The sequence below is a fragment of the Silene latifolia genome, chromosome 8 (assembly GCF_048544455.1).
Source record: "Silene latifolia isolate original U9 population chromosome 8, ASM4854445v1, whole genome shotgun sequence".
NCBI classification, from domain to species: Eukaryota; Viridiplantae; Streptophyta; class Magnoliopsida; order Caryophyllales; family Caryophyllaceae; genus Silene; species Silene latifolia.
The window spans coordinates 111860865-111883989 of NC_133533.1; the positions used below are offsets into that span (position 1 = coordinate 111860865).

At 39.1% G+C, this 23125-nt stretch overlaps 4 protein-coding genes across 8 annotated transcripts; 2 read left to right on the top strand and 2 right to left on the bottom strand.

Annotated features, from left to right (window-relative positions):
* The first annotated feature begins 315 nt into the window (after positions 1-315).
* On the top strand, positions 316-6184 carry LOC141595769 (uncharacterized). Its single transcript, XM_074415735.1, has 5 exons — positions 316-488; positions 571-697; positions 809-1096; positions 1389-1463; positions 6170-6184. Exons 1-5 carry the CDS (start codon positions 316-318, stop codon positions 6182-6184), a joined length of 678 nt encoding a protein of 225 aa, XP_074271836.1.
* On the top strand, positions 5624-11786 carry LOC141597363 (uncharacterized). Of its 4 annotated transcripts, none has more exons than XM_074417794.1 (10): positions 5624-5792; positions 6170-6228; positions 7258-7384; positions 7788-7824; positions 7922-7991; positions 8941-9045; positions 10365-10515; positions 10601-10680; positions 11157-11250; positions 11344-11786. In XM_074417794.1, exons 2-10 carry the CDS (start codon positions 6198-6200, stop codon positions 11417-11419), a joined length of 771 nt encoding a protein of 256 aa, XP_074273895.1. In that variant the 5' UTR covers positions 5624-5792; positions 6170-6197; the 3' UTR covers positions 11420-11786. The 4 variants fall into 4 exon arrangements, with proteins under 4 accessions (XP_074273895.1, XP_074273897.1, XP_074273898.1 ...); XM_074417796.1 differs by having other exon boundaries at positions 7270-7384; XM_074417797.1 differs by lacking the exon at positions 5624-5792 and adding an exon at positions 5804-5935 and having other exon boundaries at positions 7270-7384.
* A 42-nt stretch (positions 11787-11828) lies between these two features.
* Positions 11829-15735, bottom strand: LOC141597364 (deSI-like protein At4g17486). 2 transcript variants are annotated; one of them, XM_074417799.1, is made up of 4 exons: positions 15238-15735; positions 12915-13202; positions 12450-12530; positions 11829-12346 (listed from the first exon to the last, which is right to left on the bottom strand). In XM_074417799.1, the coding sequence occupies exons 1-4, from the start codon at positions 15386-15388 to the stop codon at positions 12207-12209; spliced, it is 660 nt and encodes a 219-aa protein (XP_074273900.1). In that variant the 5' UTR covers positions 15389-15735; the 3' UTR covers positions 11829-12206. The 2 variants fall into 2 exon arrangements, with proteins under 2 accessions (XP_074273900.1, XP_074273899.1); XM_074417798.1 differs by having other exon boundaries at positions 11829-12349.
* A 2064-nt stretch (positions 15736-17799) lies between these two features.
* Positions 17800-22236, bottom strand: LOC141597361 (uncharacterized). The gene is made up of 2 exons (XM_074417792.1): positions 22101-22236; positions 17800-19228 (listed from the first exon to the last, which is right to left on the bottom strand). Exon 2 carries the CDS (start codon positions 19198-19200, stop codon positions 18214-18216), a length of 987 nt encoding a protein of 328 aa, XP_074273893.1. The 5' UTR covers positions 19201-19228; positions 22101-22236; the 3' UTR covers positions 17800-18213.
* Between the last annotated feature and the right edge of the window lie 889 nt (positions 22237-23125).

Here is a 23125-nt window from a genome sequence, read left to right on the forward strand (position 1 = left end):
TTTTGATTTGTAGTGATAGTGATAGTGAGGAGGACTAGTTGTAATTGTACAATTATTAAACATTCAATAAAATATGCCCTCCGTTTTTTATTACTTGTCGTTCTAAGCTATTTGGTTTTTTGTTTTATACATGTCGTTTTAGCTTAACATCAATAGTGTGTTTCAATTTTCAAGATTTGGTTATAAGAACCTCTCAATTCACCCAATAAAATGCATTAAAGAAGAGGCAAGTGGTAATTAGTTCACAGTTTTCCATAGTGTTTTTTTCAATTGTTTATATATACTAACGATTTGAATTGTTAACATGCAGTGATTATGCCGAACATTTTTCGCCGTATCATTGGGAGCAATAGTAAGGCAAATGCATCTCAACAGAATCGGGAGGACGAAGAGGTTGAGGATGAGGAAAATCCTGAATTTCCATCAAATAGACAGGAGAACATGCAGGTGATTCTCTCGGAGGCCCGTGCTCGGCCAGATCATTATTGGTAAGTTTATGTTAATTTTTCTTAAGTTTAAAAAAACTTTAATATTTACAGTTTTAATTTCAAATATTTATGTGTTTTTCAGGTGGGATGACGAAACAATCAAGAAATATGTTACTTGGTCATTCACCTGTAACACAGGAGATGAGTACTTCACTAGGTGGGGTGAAGCGAGTAACGCACAGCGTCGGAAGATGTGGAATTACTTTGCGGTAATTATGTTTTTCAATAATAATTTTCTTAAGTTTATAATAATTTTCTTAAGTTTATAAGAATTTTCCAAAGTTTTATATAACTAATTTCACACTTGTTTTTTGAAACAGACTCATGTAAGATCCATCGATCCTGGGTATGATCCTATTCCTGAGTGGCAGGCGAGGGTAACGAGGCGGATTACCACTCTTATCAATGGAATAAAATATAACAAGAAACCGCCAAAGTGGGTGCCTGTTTCTTGGTTGGAGAACCTTAGGAATAGGCCAAATGATGCTACTTTTGCCAAACATTCAAAAATCAACACGGCAAATAGGAAGTCGGGTGGGAAAGATGGGAAAGCATTGGGCACCCACACTCTTGGTCGGAAGAGTTGCTCCGATGCTTTCAAGGAATTGGTAAGTATTGTTTATATTGCTTTTAAAAAGTGGTTAATATATATGATTGACAAAAATATACTTGATTTTACTTGTTTCCATAATAATTTCAGGGTCAAGAGGCCACCCCCACAAGATGTTCATGAAGACGAAGAAAAATAAGAAGGGCGAGTGGGTTAACCCTCGAGCGGCTGATGTTGAGGTAAATTCTTGAATTTAATTTAATATTTATTTTTATTACAAAGAACGATAATCTCTTTCTTATAAAGATAGGTATATATATATCATTTCTGACGATTTTCTATTTTTTCAGCGTGATTTCCAAGAGGAGATGAGGCGACCATTGCCACTGGACAGCTCTCCCGACGAGATTCGGGCCTACTACAAGGTCAGTAGGAGGATTTGACGAGAAGAACCGGATGTTTGGGACAGGACCTACCGGGGCCCAAATATGGTATGATCTTCCTCCTAACAAAGCTGGCCGACGGTCTTTATCTTATGCTCCTAGCATAATTTCACAGCTTTCCACCCAAATGAATGATGAACGATCCGCTCGAGTTGCTCTTGAAAGACAAAGTTCGTGAACAGTCAAGAAAAATGGCGGCAATGAGAAAGGCTTGGGCTGATTTGCAAGCATCTCAACCCCCAAACACGTGTTCACAATTTACTCCACATAGACGGGATGACTTTGGGGGTGGTGATGACGGGTTTGGAGGTATTGGTGGTAGTTTTATTGACCCTATAAACACTTAGAGCCTTTAAGTTAGAGGCTTTAGGTTAGAGCCTTTAGGTTAGAACTTTAGTTTAGTTAGTATTGTCGTCTAGTAAGTATGAAAGACATGGTAAAACAATTCTCTGTTTAATTTGTAAGACAATGTACAAATTTGACTATGTTTTTATGTAAAACAATTTGCGTCCCCTTCTCTTTTGTTGTGTATTGATTCCCGCATTAGCGGTCGACGTGAAAATGGATTCCCGCTTGGCGATCGACGATTGGATGTGTTTTGCAGGTTTTGTTTATATTGGAAACGATGCAAATAGGCATCGTGGGGGCAAAAGGCAGTATTTGAAACGATGCAAAAACGCATCGTGGTGATGGGCAGCAGTCATCTGTTTTCGTCCATTATTTAATACATCGACGGAAATTCCGTCGAGAATATTAAAATACCGACGGAATTTCCGTCATCTGCGTTTTCCTCTCCATTTTCCGTTTAACTAGAAACGCCACGTGTCACAAAAAACGACGGAAATTCCGTCAAGAAACATAAAAAATCGACGGAATTTCCGTCAGTACCCTCTGTTAATGTGATTTCAGAAACCTACGTGGAATGCCACGTGTCTGTCATAACTGACGGAAATTCCGTCAGTAATGCTCAACACTGACGGAAATTCCGTCAGTATTGACCTGTAAAAAAGGACGGATTGTCCGTCACAGTTCCGTCAGTTATTTGGGAGACTGACGGAAATTCCGTCAGTACACGTGTTTTACTGACAAAATAAGCTGACCCCTGATTACTGACGGAATTTCCGTCAGTAAAGTGAAATACCGACGGAAAAGCCGTCAGTATGGGCTTTATTTTTCCGTCAGTTTCCCGCGTTATTCTTGTAGTGTTATCCTTGTGCAGCCCCATTCTCCGGAGGATATCCTCAGACAGGTCCGGTCCAAAGTGGTCTGCGAAGGAAACAAAGCAAGAGTTAAGTAGAAGAAATGAATCGAATTTCGAGAAACAGGAACATTGAGAGCGGTGATGGGCCTCACACCGACCCCACTCACCCTGTGCTAGGGCCGGTATGAGGCCGACATGGCAGAGCAGCTCATCCTGAAGAATGATCTGCGTCGGGAGAATCCATATTTTCGGCACCCCACTCTTGTCCGCCTCAAAAAGCCCCATCGCCAGCTTCTCATCCGCATTAAGAGGGACCTTGCTGGCGTCCATCTTAAGCTTGCTCCGGGTGACCCATTTCTCACGCTCTGCCTTACTCTCGCACCGCAAATTAACTCCGTGCTGGAAGGACCGGGGCAGCGGATAGTCATCCGGCACCTCAACGTACACCCACCGATCTTTCCAGTCCTTGCAGGAGGAGAGCTTATCAACGGAGACGTAACCCGGCTCCATTTGCACGCTGTACCATCCGACGCGACCAGGAAATGACGGCCGAAGGTGGTGAAGCCGACGGAATAAATTAACCGTTGGGACCTCCCCGTTGAAGAGACAGAGCCAGACAAAGCCGACTATGGTCCTAATAGCCAACGGGTGCAGCTGGGCCACGTCGACGTTCATGGCCCTAATGATGGCCATAACGTAATCATTCAGCGGAAACCGGAGCCCGTACTCCAGGTGCCGGATGTATACGCCGGTGCAACCCGGGGGAGGGCAACAGACGGCCTGACCCTCCTCAGGGATAACAATTTTGTATCCCCTGCCGAAGTAGAAATGGCCCTCGAAAAATGTTTCGCCGGAACAGCTGGCGAACTTATGGGTCCAGGCACGGTCAGGGCAGACCTTACAAGGTTCGCCGTGATCCATGATGTACTGCCTCCCCTCATTAGGACGAGCCCTTTCAGCATCATCACCGTCATCATCAACATCATCATCATCCTCCCAATCCTCCAAAGCTTTCGGATCGACTTCGGGAGAAGGAGACCTAGGGCCCCCAGACCTTATCGGGACAGCGTCTAGTATCTCCTCCTCATCAAAACGCGACGGGGAACCCCCCGGCGCACGGTTACTAGGTCCGACATCAGCAGAAGACATGGTAGCAACAATTACTTAACAAAATAAGAGGGAAAAATTTGTTTGTTTACCTTGAAGAAAAGCACTAGCCGAAGTAACGACTCTGAAGATTAGAAGAGAGAGAAGCCCTTGAAAGTTTAGAGAGAAGAAAATTTTAGAGAAAATGAAATTGGTGCCAATTTCAGGGACTAACTCCCCTATTTATAGGGGAAAGCCCATGAAGAAGGACCAATCAGGGCACAGCCCATGAAACGTCAGCCAATCAGCGAACAGACACGTGTCAGACATGCAACCACGGAATGTCAATCGTTGCAACAGTTGAACGTCAATCAATGCAACAGTGACCAAGCGTCTTCAACACGCCCCTTCATAAAGTATCTGTTCTCCGCCGGCCATATGATCAACCAAGCTAGGTAGCACCGGCCGGGGGCAATCAAAAACAACCGACACTCTCAACCCTGGTCTCGGCCAGCATCACTTTCTTTTCCACATCGGATGCCCTTTGCACATCCATGTGGAGGGGGGATATGGTACGGCCTAAGCAAAACCAAGCCGAGGTAGAAGAAGCGGGGCGAAAAAAATTTTATCTTGCGCGAATATACGCTCAACACACATCGAGCCCATACCACGGCATAGACTACGGCTGGGGCAAATTGATGGGGCATATTCTCGCACCCGTGACCAAGTCAACATATTGAGCAAGGTCAAAGATATCCACAAGCAAGTCAACGACTTAGACAACCCTAACCGACGCACCACTGTCGGCTGTCTCTTGGGTCCCTACTGGGACAACTATCCAAAGGGCACACATCCGCGAACTCATATCCAAGACCCCTCGGCGGCGAGTCAACAGGGCCCGCCGGTCTGCCATGGGTCCCTCGGCCGAGGGTAGATCAGTCTTTCCACCCGCTAGCCACTTGGCCACTACGTGACAAAAGGTGAAAGTCTATAAATACTCCTCAACTCTCATTGAGGAAAGGATCCACAATTTAACCTAAGAATCACTATTCATCTGGTAATATCTTCCTTATCTCTCTACAATATATACTTCGCCAAGTAACAACAACTTATCTCTTAAGTTTACTGACTTGAGCGTCGGAGTGAGTTCGCTCGATCCAAAGCCGAGCCCTCAGTTTGTTCGTTGTTTCAGGAGACCGAGAGGAGGATTCAACCAAGGACGTCATTCTACAAGCACGGGTGGTAACAAATAGCTGCTCTGGAATTACACCCGGAACACTTATAAAAAAAAAATAACTTCTAGTCACGGTTAATCAAGAATGGATTTTTTTTCTTTGCATTAACAAAATGCATGTCTTGTGCAAGGCTATAGTTTCGGTGGTGAACTAGTAGAGGAAGAGGGTTTCAAAGAGGGTTGGGTCACCCTTGGAGCAACAAATCTTAATAGGTCTCAGCTCCTCAGGTAAGGTTCAATCCAAAAAACGATTATTGGGGTTTGAGTTCGCCGTATCCATCAATACATGGTGAATTTTTGAATTCCTCAAATGATAAATTTTCATTTTTAAGCTTTCAAAATGTTCATTTTTAATCTATTTTACTTCATGTCTATCAAGACAATTTTTATTATATCAATTATCGGTTTGGCATATACTCCGTAAGTTCCAATTAAATTCGGAAACTTTATCAAGTTAAAAGATACAAAACAAACTTTTAAAATCAAATAAATTTAGCGACAATTTAAACTCAAAATCAATCAATCTACAAACCTAATTGAGGTAACTTGTTTCAAATGGCCTGAAACTTACAACACGACATTATGAATATAGACCAACTTAAATTTAAGACGGTCTCAAATAAAATCGACATGTGCGTAGATTTGGCCCTTCATTCTTGGGAATGAACGCCAAAAGAATAAGAAAAGGACAAGCAACACACGACCAACAACTACCATAAACTTTTAAGCATCAAACGTCGACAATACAAGAGTCTCACATACATTCATCCAACATCCCTCTATTCTTCAGGTTCTTTTCTTAATTACCCTCTATTTTTTTTATGTTAATTTCTTATCTTTTCATTAATACCCATCAATTAAAAATCATGATTTAATCACTTTTAGCACTACCCAGAAATTTCGATCTTGTTATTTTAGCTGAATTTATAATGGGTATAGGTCAAAATTTCATCTTTTTGATTTGTGTATTGATTTTTGCAAATGTTGTTAGATTTATTACCCGTGAACTATTGTAATAGATACCTCCGTCTTAACCACTAGGCTAAGACCTCTTCGGTTGTGTTATGTTTTGTTTTTGTGGTTGGTGTTTTTGGTGCAACTTTTGTTGATTTGGGTATTGGTAATGTTGTTGATTTGTTCACCTTTTTTATGATGTTTTCATTGCAGATTCTGTATTCTTAATCCATTCATAAATATGAGTTTTAGTGGTCCTTCTATTGGTTCAGGTTAGTAACTAATTTGACCCTCTTATCCAATCATTTTTTTAGTATTTTACCAGTTTAATAGATGTCTGGTGTGTATTTTGTAGTAAAGCTTGTACCTTTTTGTTCCTGAGTTATTCGGAAACAGCCTATTTGTGTTGCATACGCCCGACCCCCTCACCCCTTACCAGCGTAATCTGTGGGAGCCATTGTGATACTAGGTAAAGTTGTTGAGTTTGGTTACATGGGGATATATTGCTGGAGGTGTTTGCATTTGATGGGGAGTTTGAGAATCAGGAGAGATGATGTGAGACGTGACACTGCAAGAATGGCCAAAACCTACCAAACTATTTACTCCTTTCGTCCTTTCAATTGTTTAGCTTTGGTGATCTCAAAAATGCATACTTACCCTTCCTTACTACCTTGTTGCATAACCCCATTTTCTCAGTACACATTTCTGTCCTAAGAAAGTGTGATTAGGAATTTGGGATGTCAAGACTCGCGTAGAAATTTTAATAAAGGAGATGTTTTTTCCAAAAAGGAAAGGTGGATAAATGACATAGACACCCAAAATAAAATAAGTAAACAAATGATTGAGACAGAGGGAGCATATTCCTTGCAGTCTAGTATTGTCTTGGAAGTTTTTACAAGATTTTAGAACTGGCATTTATGGTGTTTGCTTAAGATGCAAATATGCTAGTTCTTATCCTTTTCATCTCCCACAGAATGTTCGGACATGACACTAGTGTCAACACTAAAAGTGGTTTTGAGTCTAAGAGGATGTCAGTTCAGTACTAGAAACCACAGAAAGAACTCGGTAGATAGATATAAACCAATTATTTTATTTGATACCATGGTGAGCAATGTCATAGTTTTTTTCCCCGTAAGAGTAGCAATAGGCTATCTCATTCTCTTTTGGAGCCATGTTCATGTTTGTTCAGCAAGAATTGATAGTGGTTGAATTAATTATCCAGACACATATGAGAACCATTGCCTCAGTCAGGCAGGATAATATCCTGTAGAGGTGTAGTTATGTATTTATTATCCTAGTAGTTCCATTTTCAGGCGGGAAAGCTGCTAAGAAGGCTTTTGAGTTTGGACGCACCTATGTGGTCAGGCCCAAAGGCAAGCATCAAGCAACTGTTGTGTGGCTACATGGCCTTGGTGATAATGGTGGGAGGTAAATTTCTGTTATTATTGAAACCTGTTAGCTTTTCACTAGTCATATTTTGGGTTGTTTCATGATATTTCCTGTAGAAGTTTTATTTGCGACTTGGTGGACTTGTACCGACTATCTATATCCCAGCTTATTGTCCCTACTCCCTATTTGATATTGGTGTGTAGTTGTGTACTAATGTCAACTTGACCATTAAATTCTTCAAATATATTTGAAGATACAATGTAATACTTGTCATGCTTGTTCTATCAAAAAATAAATTTTTCTGGTTGGCATTTTTAAAATTGTGAGCTATCAGTTCAGTTGTTTGACGGTTTGCTCACCAATGTGACCGATGGATTATAATCTTGTACTCCGTTGATGATAAGTTGTCTAATGTATGATTTTTTTTTGTTCTTAATGGCAGCTGGTCACAAATTTTGGAGACCCTTCCTTTGCCAAATGTGAGAACCTTGAGATACTGTAACAGTCTCTTATTGACATGCATGTTCTTGCAAGATTTTTGTTGATACCTTTGTGTTGTAAATTTCTATAATGCAGATAAAATGGATATGTCCAACTGCCCCTTCACGTCCTATCAGTTTATTTGGTGGCTTTCCATCCACTGCTTGTAAGTCTGAATATACTTATTTTCTGGTATACTTGTTGTGCATACAATTATGTATTCAGCTCAGCTGCTTTTGCAAATCTGGAAATGAGTTGTGTAGAATTGTCAAAAAAAATAAATTGGTTATATTATATAAATGAAAATCAAACCAACTATACAAACTATTGTACGGACTAGAAAATGACTAGAAATGCTGTCAACTTCCTAGCCTACACACCCAATTACTATTTATTATTAATCGGATACAAATTCTAAATTTTAGCCTACATTTGACTGTATCAATTACAGATTGTTCGTAAATAGCTTTTGATATTGAGAACTCAAATTACAACCTTTATGTGGTTTTGTATACTTGTGCCTGATTCTTTCGTGTGGAACCCTGATGGTAAGAATTTCTCAAAACATATAATGAATGAATAATGCGAATGTGCATTTATGTCAAGAAGATGCAATGGGACAGTTCAAAAGAATAGGAGGGCGTAGATTTGGTGCTGTCACAGAATACGCTCTAACCGGTTTGCATTCGCTAGTGACCTAGTAACCATGATTTTTCACATCCCTGTCAAACTTCTTATTCTGCTTAAATCCAGTTAAAGTTGCGATGGTGAATGAATGTCATCTTTGTCACGTATTCAACTTAATTTACTGGTAGAAGACCAAACAGTTAATTGACTATTGAGGAAGTAGGAATTTGGAATTATTTGAGTGTCTTGTTAAGCATTTAATTGATACATCTCCTTGGTTCTTTGGTAGTGCCTAAACTTCAGGAGTTTTTGCATTCATTTATTTTGAGTTACTAGATTGAGTATATAACCTTACTTAGTATATGCTCTTGTGCCCTTATTTTCTCATTTGGGCAGACCGATATATGTACCTAGTTTTGGTTGTCTGAAGGAAGTTGATATGTCACACTTTCGCATGCTCAATTTTTAATTACTGTGTTTTGTATCAGGGTTTGATGTACAAGAACTCTCTGAAGATTCTCCAGATGATATAGAGGGATTGGATGCATCAGCAGCTCACGTTGTAAATTTGTTATCCACTGAGCCCGCTGACAGTGAGTTCCCTGTTTCTTTGAATCGTTTTTTTTCTCTGAAGTATTGAACTTAGCTATCCATATAATGAGTATTAAATTTTTCTGCTTATGTTTGCTAGATTAGTTGCTTAAGTTATCAAGTGACGTGTCTGTGTATGAAACATGTCAGCAATAAGACTGCCATTGTGGCTCCATTAAAACCATAATAGTATTGTAATATAATAATATGGTATCATTCAGATGTTTCAAACTTCAAAGCTTATTTAGAGTCTAAACTTATTTACTAGAGCGAGTGTACGCGCACATGCTATTTTTACCACCTACATCTGGTTAACCTTGCCCTATGAAAGAAAAACACACCCACGTGGCCACGTAGGCTAGTCGGGGTTATTGTTGTATCCATAGTTCCATATTAGGTAACATAGGACATAGTTTAAGTAGTTCCTTGAAATGCCTCAGACCTTTGAATTTGCTACGGGGAGAGGGGAGGAGGAAATAAAATTAAATATTGTAGGCTTGTAGCTGCTGAAGCTTATATATACAGGTCCTCTCATGTAATTGTCTGAGTCAAGACCAGGTCTTACACCTATGTTTGGCTGGTTGAATCTTTGTTATCGTTGATCAGAAGTGAGAGTGTCTGTTTAATAGAGACACTAATGGAAAAAAAGCACTGGTTCAACTGCTGGTTAGTAATATTCATGGTGGCTAAAACAGTTAGTATAAGATAGAAAAAGGTGAAGAACTTTTTTGGATTAATTTGTACCCGAAACTGGATTTTCTCTTCGCAATTTGTTAGATAATAATCAAATATACCCTTCCAATTAGGCCTTGTTTGGATACAAAATAAGAAGGGAAAAGGAGGGGAGGGGAATGGAGGGAATGGAAAGATAAGGAAGGGGAAGGGAGGAAAGTGGGAATGTATCAAGAGAGTTTTCTCTCCGAACTTTAACTATGTTGGGATGATTTTGAGTAGGCTTGGGAACGGGATACTGGATTCCTCCATTTCCTTCTTACCCTATTTATCAACCGAACAAGGGAGTTTTACCCATCCTTCATACCTTTCCCCTCCCATTCAGTTCCCTCCATCCATACAAGCCCTTAAAGTTGTTTCCCTTGTTTGAATCATCAGAAACTGCCTTTTATGTTCATTTCTTTTGAGTCACTAAAGAGTGGTAAGACTGGTTTCAATCCCCATCAGCGTCAAAATGGCAACGTGACTCCATTTACACCTTGAAAAAATATAGAGATTTTAAGATCACTGCGTAGTGATAATCAGTACTTTTTCTAGTTGTCTACCAGTTACAGAATTTTAGTTACAGCTCCGATTCCGTGCTTTGCAGTTAAACTTGGTGTTGGTGGCTTCAGTATGGGTGCAGCAACTGCCCTTCATGCTGCAATATGCCATGTTTCGGGTAAGTATGGCCATGGTGAACAGTTCCCGGTCAATGTATGTGCAGCTGTTGGGCTGAGTGGTTGGCTCCCATGTGCCAAGTAAGTCTCTCTATTTGCAGCTTTCGACATTCATCATTCTTCATAATGCTTTTTTCCATCTTATGGGAATTTGAACTCTTTATAGGACCATGGCCCAAAGATTAGCTTCTACTGAGGCCGCTAATCGTGCTACATCTCTACCCATTTTGCTTTGTCATGGCAAAGGTAAAGAAATGTTTTTTAAGGGTTCTGTTTAGCTTTGGCTGCCCCTTTAAGCATGGTTTTAAACTATGTTGGTTGGACTCGGTTAGAGGTATCCGACACGGGTACGTGTCCAAGTGTCGGATTCGTCTGTTTTATGAAAAAAATACATGTTTTTGGTCTAAAATGAAGTGTCCAAGTGTCCCACCCATGTCCGAGTGTCGAGTATCCGACACGGGTACGTGAGGTAAAATGAAGAGTCCGAGCAACATAGGTTTTAAATTTTGGTCATCGTAACTGAATTATCAAGGTTTTGAAACATACTGTGATTTGTTTGAGGCAGTATCGCCAGCATTCATGCTTCAACAACTGATGTCGGGCCAAGATGACCTATTTATGAAAATGGAAAATTCTCTTATTTGTCGATATTGTGTAAGAGTAATAAAATATCCATGCCTAAAAAATCCTTAAACCAACTAGTATACATTTCATAATTGCAGCTGACGATGTCGTTCAATACAAATTTGGAGAGAAGTCTGCCAAAGCATTACAGTCTGGTGGATTTGGTGATGTCACATTCAAGTCATATGAAGGGTACAAATTCATTTTTCATTTTTCGGCGCTAATGATTTTTCTAATCTATCTTAGCATGGAACTGTTTTACCGAAAATGGTTGTAAATTTACAGGCTTGGTCATTACACACATCCTGAAGAGGTACAGGAGGTCTGTACTTGGCTCAAATCAAAATTAAATCTGGATTGAAAGACTACTCCACATTGGCATTCATGGTATAATTACAAAAGTTTCGACCTATCGATGTCCTTTGCTTTTATTTTTCCTGTATTAGACGGTGATCTGTGTGCTTTAGACCGTCTTATTAAGCACTTATGTTACGATTGAAAGGATTCGATGTTTTGAAAGTGAAATGGAAACTATGATGCAAGGAACTTGTGTATTGGAGGGAGTAGTTCATAGCCTTGGGCCGGTAGGCCGTAGCTAGGACCTATTTTTATGTCTTCATTATTTCGAGTACTTTGTTTCGTTTGGGATGCTTGTATTATTTTGGAACAGTGGGAACACAAAAATGAGGTCATTATAGTGAAAAACAAGACGTACTTATTACACCGAATCTATGATTGACCGAAATTTGCTATCGAATTTCAAAGGCAGCTTGAAACCAAGTTCAATGATCAATCAATAATTTGTAGCCAAACCAGTCGAATCTCGGCCAAATACAGAACATGAAAAGAGAAGTAATACTTTTACAATCCTTTGAAATTGCCACATTTTTGAAGGGGTGGGCAAATTCCATATGTATGAACAAATCCAAGTTTACATTTTGTAGCAATTTAAATTAATGAGCCTATACAAAAGGATAATTTAACAATCCCAAAGAATGAGGAAGAGTAATCAAGGAATCAATTAAACTAAAGGACCTAATACCGTTGATTTTCACAAGCACGGAGGAGCTGAGTGCATATTACATGCACAACAACTTATGTGAGACGGTCTAGGATGAGGTTGGTCTCACATTACAAGATTCACCAATTCATTTGCACTCGACTTCTTTGATAAATGAAACATCAGCAGATCCTGTTTTTGGAGATAGCAACAGAACCTTATCACGGTCATCATCTTCGGTTTCAGTATGCTCGTGATGACTGTCGGTTGAGGATGCTTCACTTTCATCTTCTGCTTAAATGCAGATTGTAAGGCTATACGCAATTACCAGTGGCACAAGATAATACTGTAACCAAATAATGTTAGACGGGATTTAGAAGAGCCTGCTCACCTATGCAATCATGGTACTCAGGTAGCTGCTCGACAGTTGTTACTTGCAGACTTTCAGGAAGGAGGCAGCTACATACAGAGCCTGAAATCCAGTCGACAATGCATTTTAGTAAAGTAGTATTTCTCGGCATAATTCTTGTAATGTGTCATTGTGAAGCACCATCTTTAACATTGTTTTTAGAATTCAACTCTAACCGACGATAAATCACGACTTCTATATTAGTTTGCTTTTTTATTTTGAGTGAAAACAGCCCCAAAAAGTTCACCTCAAATACAGCATCCTAAAACTAGGGCCCTTTCGGAGAACAATTTAAGCAAACATAGTAACATAGGTTAACCAATCGTTAAATAAAGAAAATAAGATTTTGAAGAGCTTCCTAACTAGACACTGTTTCATAAAAATTAATCTAGACCAAATATTCTAAAATTAAAAAAATAATGAAAAAGAAAAAGGTTGAAAAGTTACCAGCTTTGGCAAGGCGATTAACCCATCCAGGGATTCTTTTACCCATTAATCTATGAGCCATGTCATCTGAGAAATGGTTGCAATTTTTGGTGATGAGATGATATGTATCTCCATGGTACTCAGAAGCAACTCCTTCAATAAATGTTCGAAACTCTGACTGAGACATACTAGTACGACCCAGTGTGATAGAGCTTCTGTATATAAAACACGGACAGCTTCTCGGAGCTACTTGAAAAACACCGCTAGACGAGAAATCATGGGCTCCAAATCCATACTCCATTCCATGGACTGTTTGTAACAATCCAACGAGGTATCATTAAAGGTAAGCACAAAAAAGACCAAATCAATCAACATTACAATACACTATGCTGAAGAAGGTAAATCATTAGATGAATTAGATACGCTAATGACCAAGGAGTATAGATGATCATTTGCAAGCTTGAGTTGGACATGGACTAGGCTAAGATGAAACTTCCGCTCACTGGACTGGGCAACTCACAGCCCGCACGCTTTATTTAGGCTAAATGTTGTGCCCTTACTCCCTCTTTTCTAGGCTGTAGGACAACACACGGGTTCACAGGCCTATATCAATCGACATTATAACACCTTATGCCGAAAAAGGTAAATCTTTAAAAGGTAAATCATACTCTGTCTTTCGAGTTTCAAGGTCAAACAGCTCATGCTCTAAAAGCCTCCCATAGAATAGTCTAGAGTCTAGAGCCACTAAGAAGTTTATTCTAGCAACCCGTCCCAAGCCCGACCATACATAGATTGTTTATTTAAAATACAAAGCTAAGACCAAAACCTCTAGGCTCAGAAATGCAGGAAAAATACATCTGGTATTGTGTGAGACTCAAGTAAATCAACTCTTGTTCAGAGCTTGGTATCAAGGGCTCTATGTTTCAAGCCTAAGTGAAGAGAAACACAAAAGGTTCTATATATCAGCCATTTTCACGTATTTAACAATCTTTGATCGAAGAGTGTACCACCTTGCACAACTTAACAAGCTTGAAGGTGCTTTGCAGCACAGTATCAAATAACAGCATAGGTCCATTACTACTGGTATCATAATCTGACTCAATTGTAAGATTAATATCATGATTTATCACGGTGTGTTTTTGTGTTGGTCATATATACCATCTAGAATCAATTGTGATAGCCATGTATGAGCTGCATCGTAATTTTTTTTTTAAAAAAAATTAAAAAAAAAGAAAAAAAAAAAAGGTAGCCTGCTGTCAGCTTTCTACCCATCAGAAATTTTGAAACTATAAGCTGAAAAATCTCTATGTAATGAGTAGATAAAGTGTGTAATGGCCGATAGCAAAGCTAAGCCAAAGCCTCAAACATCAATGACACTACCAAGTACCAACGCCCGGAAAACATAGTTCACATTAATTATGATTGCCACTAAGGCACTAATTCAAACTGTAATTGTCATCAAGTTTGCTTTTGTACCTAAATTTAGAGCAGCATTATCAAAGACCAAAATCAATCAAAATGCATTCAAAATAAAAGGTTAAACAATCCACATCAAGATAACAAAGATGAAAATTGACTGATACTCAAATCCATCAATCATGATTTATCGCAGTGTATGGCATTTCAGTCTAGAATCAATTGTGCCAGTCATGTATGAGCTGTGTGGTGAAAATAGTAGTAGCCATTTTGTCATCCATGTACCCATTGGAAATTTTGGAACTATAAGCTGCAAACTCTCTACGTAACAGGCTGATAGGAGGCGTAATGGCTGATAGCAAACCCTCTATGTAACAGGCTGATAAGAGGCGTAATGGCTGATAGCAAACCCTCTATGTAACAGGCTGATAAGAGGCGTAATGGCTGATAGTTAGAAACGCTAAGCCAAAGACTGAAGCATCAATAATACTATCAACGCCTCGAAAACCTAGCTCAATAGCACACAACTATGAGTCTATGACTGCCACTAATTCAGATTGTTATTAATTATTATCACCAAGTTTTACTTTTCAACATCATCAAAGACCAAAATAAATCAAAATGCATTCACAAATCACAATAAAAAGTTAACCAATCCACATCAAAATACACAAAGATGAAAATTGAATGATACTCAAATCAATCAATCACAAAACAGTAAATCAACAACAATAATGGCTCTAGGGTTCTGACTAAAGCCAGTAAAGGGGTCGGATGTACGCAACTTTCAGAAAACACAGAGTACAATTTCATAGCTTGGATTAAAATACACCTCACATATATTGAACAAACGTATAAAATTGACTTGAACGGAAATGTATATAGCAACATAATAATGAAATTCAGCACAATTAACAAGAAAAACTACCTTCAATTCCAGAATGAAAAATTCCAAAACCAAACCAATAAGTGTAATTATTAAGAGGGGTTAAATCATACACATTTAAAACCACTTGGGTCTCAATCAATCCACCATTTTTATCCCTTGATGATTCCATTTTCATTTCTTCATTACCCATTTCCACAAAAAAATTAAAAAAATCCCACCTTTCACAATTTTGTATTCTTAAAAAACCTCTGTTATATAAACCCTAATGTCAAAAATTTATGATCAGAGTAAAAACCCAGGTCTTAAAAAAGAGTAATTTTGAGGAAAATATCAAAATTCAGTAATTAAATGGGGAAAATTAGATGAAATTAGAACTGTATTGCAAGAATTGTAAGGTGGGAGAAGGGGAAAAAGAGGGGATTTGATCAAGATTTTGATTTTGAGATTTTGATTTGTTAAACCTGGAAAATGTGTAAAAGAAGTTGGTTTGTTGTCTGTTTTTTCAGATTTTGAATGATTGCAAGATTTGCAACGTGTGCTTGAATAGACCAACTTTTATGAAATTAATGAAATTGGGGAAAGATTCTGAACATAGACCGTTATTAAGATTTATTGTCATGTTATGTGGTTCGGTTTAATTAAGTTATAGTGACGGTGACATGTTTGTGAGGCGATCTTATAAAGAATAGCAGGTCTCACTTCAGACGGTTTATTCCTTCTGAAGGCTTCATAAAAAAGTCACATTTAACTGTAAAAAAATGTAATATAAAACTTGTTTGAAATCTTTAGACGAAATAGGCCGTTTGAAATGAGAATTTGTATAAAAAGAATTGACACTTGCGATGATAGTGAACCCATATAGTTACGGTTAGAATCCATGCGAAGGAGGTGGATATGGAATTCCAAGAGGTTGAAGTGGAATTAGAATACTGATGGATAACTTCATCCCAAATGTCATAACCAAACACTGGAATGACTAGAATCCATTCAATTCAATTTCAAACCTCTCAACCAAACACCCCCTAAGATTATCCTATGACTACTCTTCCACTAATATGGATTGTGGTTGAATCAATTCTACGTAATTTTGTACAAAACCGTCTAACAAGAAACTAACTATTCGTCTTTAGGCCCTCCCTAATAAGAAGGTCGAGTTAATTGGGTTACTTACCAAAATTTTAGCTCCTAATCCAATTTATTTATTCTAATATATTCGTGGAAACAGATTGGTAATATACACTAGAGCTGATCAAATGGCCCAAGCCCATTGGCCCTACCCGGCCCGACCCGGTTTTTTGAAGGGCTTGGGCCATTAGTTTTGGCCCAAAAAAGCCCATGGGCCGGCCTAAAAAGGCCCAAAATATTTTGGGGCCGGGTTTGGGCTAAGGGTTTGGCCCAAATTTTGGCCCGGCCCGGCCCGGCCCATATTTATTAATAATAAATATTTTTTCTAATAAAACATATTAAAGTAGCGTTAAAGTTATACTCAACTCTTTACAAACTCAAGTATATTTTTTTAGATTTATAAAACAAAGTATACATAACATAAATCATATCTAAGAATGCATGATTAAGTATTCTAAAGTGGCGATTTTTGTCATTATTTTATTTTAGAGAGCAATTCCTATGCATTTCATCATATTTTGTGCAATTTTATACACTATGTATGTTTTAAAAGTTGTAACTAAAGGTATTACGCTAATTATTTCTTAGGATAAGTCGTAAATTTTAGGGCCTGAAAAAGCCCATTTAGGCCCAAAAGCCCGCATAAGCCCATAAGGGCCGGGTTTGGGCTTGTTAAATAAGCCCACGCATCTGGCCCGACTCGGCCCGGCCCATACAAATGGGCCGCTTTTGTTAGAAAGGCCCGGCCCAAGCCCGCATTGGCCCGGCCCATGATCACCTCTAATATACACCTTCAAATATTAAGATGGTTCGAGTAAAAGGTATTGCACCTAGTTTTTTTTTTTTTTTTTTTTTTTTGGTCAATCGAAGCGCGCACTTAGTCGCATTACAATAGAGGGGGAGGGGGATTCGAACCTGGGACCTATTGTCCACAATACCTCTGTCTTAACCACTAGACTAAGACATCCTCGGTAAGGTATTGCACCTAGTGATACTGATTACTGAGTATAGGAAAAGGAATTTGAGGAATGTACCGAGTAATTCCTGAAACAAATATTTGTGTAAGACGATTTGCCTTCTTGGCTTCTTGCCATACCTCCAAACCACATTTGCAAAAATCATAGTCCCTCCTATTCTACATAACCCTCCCCTTTCATGGAGGGCCGGGAATTAAGGTAGGGTAGTATTATATGATAAAGTATTGGAGTGGGGTAGGAGATTGGAGAGAGGGAAGGTATTGTGTGATTAAAATAAGTATTGTTGTGGGGTAAGGTGATTAAAATAAGGATTGTTGTGGGGTAAAGTGATTAAAATAAGATAAAGTATGAGTATTGTGGGGTATTGTTGTGGGGTAGGGTGATTAAAATAAGTATAAAAGTTTGCCAAATAAGAAAATAGGGAGAGTATTGTGAATAAACAAAAAAGGAAATAGGGAGAGTTATTTAGAATAGGAGGGAGTATAATAATAGAGTTGCATTATAACACAAATCAAATTAATTAATTTAATTCATTATTACGGATGGATTTACATAGCCCGATCGAGTGCGCACCTCCAAACTGGTTTATAACTAGCACCTGAAATCTCTCTCACAGATCACAGTTCCACTGGCCAATGTAAATGCTAAACGAAGGGTACATGATAAATTACTTCGAGTATCCTGTTTTACTTCCATACATTTTCGAGACGAAAATTACAATTTGACATATTCTAAGGAACTACCCACAATGCTGAGAAACCGATTCCGGAAGCCTAGTCGGAACTGTCCGAGACCCAAATCGCAAATCTCTTGAAACAAGTACTCGGGTTTTCTGAGATAAGCCCTTGGATGGAATAAAAACTATTGAGAGAGAGACCGAAGACATGTGCCAGTATCTCGGATGGGGACACACTCAAATTTCATCATCCGGGGTGGATAACCGTCTCCTCACACGGCGTCGCCATGTCATTGAACCGCCATCCGAGGACTCATCATCCTCCACTGAATTAGAACCTGGCTCAGGTTCATAGCTCTCTCCCCATAACCTAGCTGATCTCCTCCTAGCACCGGTCTGAGCCCGAGTCCGGGCCCTAGATGTACCGGACCAACTAGTACTACTTCTCGGGCTAGTTGACGGGCGCCAAACCCGGAAAAGGAAGAATATAGTTATCCAACCGCGGTCATCCATCGGGAGTATGGCATCATCATCTTGATCCTCCCCAAATGAAGACTGAATAGTACTAAGCACATCACCAATATCCCTTTGCCTTTCAAGGTGCCTCCAACTCCTCTGCCTTTCAGGATCAGCCTCTGAGGGCCTAACTTGAGGATGGTCCGACCGCGCATGCTTTCTCAGATCAGTGTAGGTTCCGGTGAACTCACAGGATTCACAAGCACAGCTTCGGGCCTTGGAGTTCATGAAATCCCGAGCCAAATTGACCACAACCCAACCACTAATCTGGCCTCGACAAAGGGGGCAAACTAGTTTTTGGTCGAGTTTACGCATGCTAGATAAAAGTTCTACAGCTATAGCATTATGGGATTTTCCTTCATCTTGAGTGATGGTCAATGCAGAAGTCTCTGACGAAGGCTGATTGACTTCTACAGGAGCTTCAGTAAAAGACTTCCGGAATTGGTCAAGACAATTCGAGTGACGATAACTTGTGTCACACATGTAAGGCCGGCAGCCCTTGTGGTATGAGGAACAGATGAGAAGCACTGCGTTGTGAGGATGCTCCATACAAACAGGACACCTGGCATCCTCCCATTCTTTCACTTCTTCCACTGTTGCAGGTGGGTTAGTTGGCTTAGATTCACAGGACAAACTCGAGCTACAGTGTAATGGAGATCTTTTGGACTTCCCATAAGAAACAGATCGATCCCTACTTGCCTTGGGCATATTGATAGGATTTAAAACACGTCGATACCTAAAATAATTATTGCAGACAAAAGCAGATGAGAAGTCAAATAATAATATCCAAGATAGAGAGTGCATAAATCGAGGAAATTGCACACAGCAGCACAAGATGAAAAAAGAAAATGAGCGAAAAGAACACCTAACACACAGGCATCACATAAAGAATGACGAGCAAGATTGTCAATACATACAAGAGATCGACCAAACTCAAGGTTATTAGCCTTGAACGGCAATAATTCATAAATTGGCAGAAGAGAGTAGCTAGCGGGGACCCATCCAATTACAGCTTAACTTGATGAATACGACATCCCTTGTAAGGGCTTAAAATTGCAGGACCACAGCTACAATTAGAGCCATATTATTCTCCAAATGATTTGTATACAAAGGATCTTTTCAGATAATATATAACAAAATGGAAACTGGCAGCAGCTCTTGTAGCGTCCCAATTCAACCAATAGACAAATTATTATCAGCAATGTCTGATCCACCCAGCAGACTGCCAATGTTTTTCCTCCATAAGACAAGGCAAGTGCAAAACGTTGAGCTCATCTTTGCAAAACCAGAAAGACCTTAGCCGATGGAAACCTTACAGCACAGTATATTGCAAGTGAGCATAAAATATAATTGATGTCAATTATCTGATGCTGAGCCAACGACAAAAAGCCATTGTCTGCATTTACAGAGTGTCTCTGTTAGACATCTGGCACATAGAACTTCATAAAAGTTATAAAACGAACTCTTATAGATACTTCACATGCCAAAACTAAACCTACTCACCATATAAAAGTCGAAGTACATATCCTCACCGATAGTTTTAAACAAACACCCATACAGCTAGTAGTCTACAGTGCAGATTAGGCAAGACTCCATGAACACCTATAATTTTCCGTCTCCGTATTAGCCACAATATTAAACACATTGTAGTTGCCAATATACTCAGAACAACCACATTAATGATCTGGAAATACCAAGCACAGCCCCAGTAATACTAATAAGCCCGCCAAATCGAGCATATTGTCACTTACAAGAACAGGAACAAACATTTATAGCAACTTCCCTGCCAAAACCAAGCTTATGGCACCAAATCTCAACAGTAATTTAATACAAAGGAACAAACATCCCCATGCCATGCATTCACTCTCGCTTTGTATCAAGAACTCGTCAATGTCTGTAACAACTCAAATACAACCAACATGCCGACCCCAAGACAAAAGTCTTAACTCTTAACATTCCATTCTACAACCAATAACCAGTCTCATTCCTGTAGACCATGCCTCAAAAGGCTCTATGATCACCAAGTGTTTTCCAACTTCGTGTCAGAACCATATCACACATATCAACTGGATATACCGATTCACAACATAAATGTGCAGAACTCGTGCATCAATTGACAAGAGAACGCCAAGAAATAGTGCGACGATTGGAAAGAGAACCACAAGATAAATCCTTCTGTGGAAAGTTCATAGCTTCTAACGAAACAAAAAACAACACAAAGTACAAGACCGCCCACCACCAGAAAAGAGAGGGTTTCTCTCGAAGATTAGAACTTTATCAAAACCAAAACCACAAGATGAAGTACCAAATCAACCACAGAAACTTTTCTCAGCTCTATTAAGCACATAAAACTAGAAACACGAGTTATATACTACTCTGCAACCATCAAGATATAAATCAACATGTACGTCAATAAAATACCAATATACCGAGTCACAACATAATAATGCGCTGAACTCGTGCGCCGATTGACAAGAGAACCACAACTCCCTAAAACTCGTGCAATGCTTGGCAAGAGAACTCCATGATAACTCGTTACACAGAAAGATCATAGCTTCTAACAAATCAAAGAACAACACAAGGTAGAAGACTACCAACAACCACAAAGAGAGGGTTTCATCTCAAAGATTAGAACTTTACCAAAAACTAAACCGCAACATGAATTACCAAACCCTCCACAACAACATTTCTCACCTTTATCGAGTACACAAAACTAGAAACACAAGTTATATACTCCTCCACAGCCATCAAGATAGCAATCAACATGTATGTCAATACAATACCAATATATCGATTCACAACATCAATAATGTGCAGAACAACCCCACCTCCCAAGAACTTGAGCAACGATTGGCAAGAGAACCCCATGAAAACTTATTCCACAGAAAGTTCTTAGCTTCTACCATATCAAAGAGCAAAAGGTTGAAGACCCCCAAACTACCACAAAAGAAAAGGGTTTCGCCTCAAAGATTAGAACTTCACCAAAACCAAAACCACGGGATGAAGTACCAAACCCACCACAACATTTCTCACCTCTATTGATTAGACAAAACTAGAAATACACGGTATATACCACTCCAGAACCATAAAATTAGCAATCAACAAGTATGACAATACAAAACCATGCTTCATATAATACCCAATTCACAAAATTCAAGTAACACAAAACCCGAAACCGAAAAAAATACATCATCAATTACAAGACCCGCCACACTACGACAGCAATGATTCACAGCTCGATTAAGCAAAATTAACTATAAAAACAAGTTAATTAACACAAACCCAGTTTCATTTTAACACCCAGTTCACAAATTCAAGCTAACATAGACACTAATTAACCAACCGACAATCAACAAAACCCGGAACCCGAAACCCGAAACCCTAAAAACTCCCAACAAATCAACAAAACTCAACCAAAACTCGACTAATTCACCAAATGAAACACGAAACAAAATCAACGATTCATTAATTACCACAAACGTTATTCCTCACATTTAAATACCTAAACTTGTAATCAAATCAAACCTAATTTCTCCCGATTCTTCCTTTTTTTATAAAAAAAATACAGCAACAATTCGATTAATTAATTAAAAAATTGATTGATTTACCTTGAAAATGATGAATCTCTTCCCCTCTTCCCTCAAGTTCTTCACTGGTTGGTGAGAGGAAAGGGAAGGATGAAGAGAGAGAAAGTAGAAAAAAGAAGAGAGAGAAAGATGGACAAATTTGGGGGTGGATGAGTGACTAGGGCTCTTGTATTTATAGATCCCTATTTTCTGCTTACGTGGAATTTCTGCGGTCTTTCTGTCATTTCTTTTTTTTATGTTTTTTTAATAAGAAAAGAGACTCTAGGGGTGTTTAAAAAGTGGTCCGGACCGACCGGTTCAGACTCGATACACCAATCTGGTCTCCGATTCCCAAAAATATGGTGACCGGTCTCTGATCTGGTACATATTAAAAAAAAAAAATCAATTTACTCTTCAAAGTAGAATTGGCTTCGTCCAAACCCGAAAAATATCGGACCTAAAGGGTTCCGGTCCGGGTCCCCTCTTAATCGGTGCGATCCCCGGTCTTGAGATAAGTGATTATTCGGTTTGAGGGTTGATCCGGTCCGTTTCAGTCCGTTTTTGGACCTGTGAATAGACTTGACAAACAGATCAGGTTGTGTCGTGTTCGTGTTCGTATCAACTTTAAACGGGTCACTTCTACCCCGACCCAATTCCATAAACGGGTCATTTATCTCTACCCTAACTCGGCCCATTTAGTTTTTCTATAACCCGACCTGTTTAACCCATTTATTTTAAGCAGATCATTTTTAACCCACTTAACCCGTTTAACCCAATAAACTAATAAAATAAACTACGCTTTATTGCCCTATTATCTCAAAAATGATGAATAAAAATGCTTATTTTTAAATTGTTTTGTTGAATTATTGAGTAAACCCAAATATATTATGACACTTTTAAATAAATGGGCTGTTCGTGTCGGGTTCGTGTCAAAAGATCCCAACCCTAATCGGCTAATCCCACCACTTAAGTTTCGAGTCATGTCGTGTCAACTCAAATACTTAAATGGGTCAAACCGTCTTGACCCTAACCCGCTAACTTCGTGTCGGGTTCGTGTCGTATTTTCG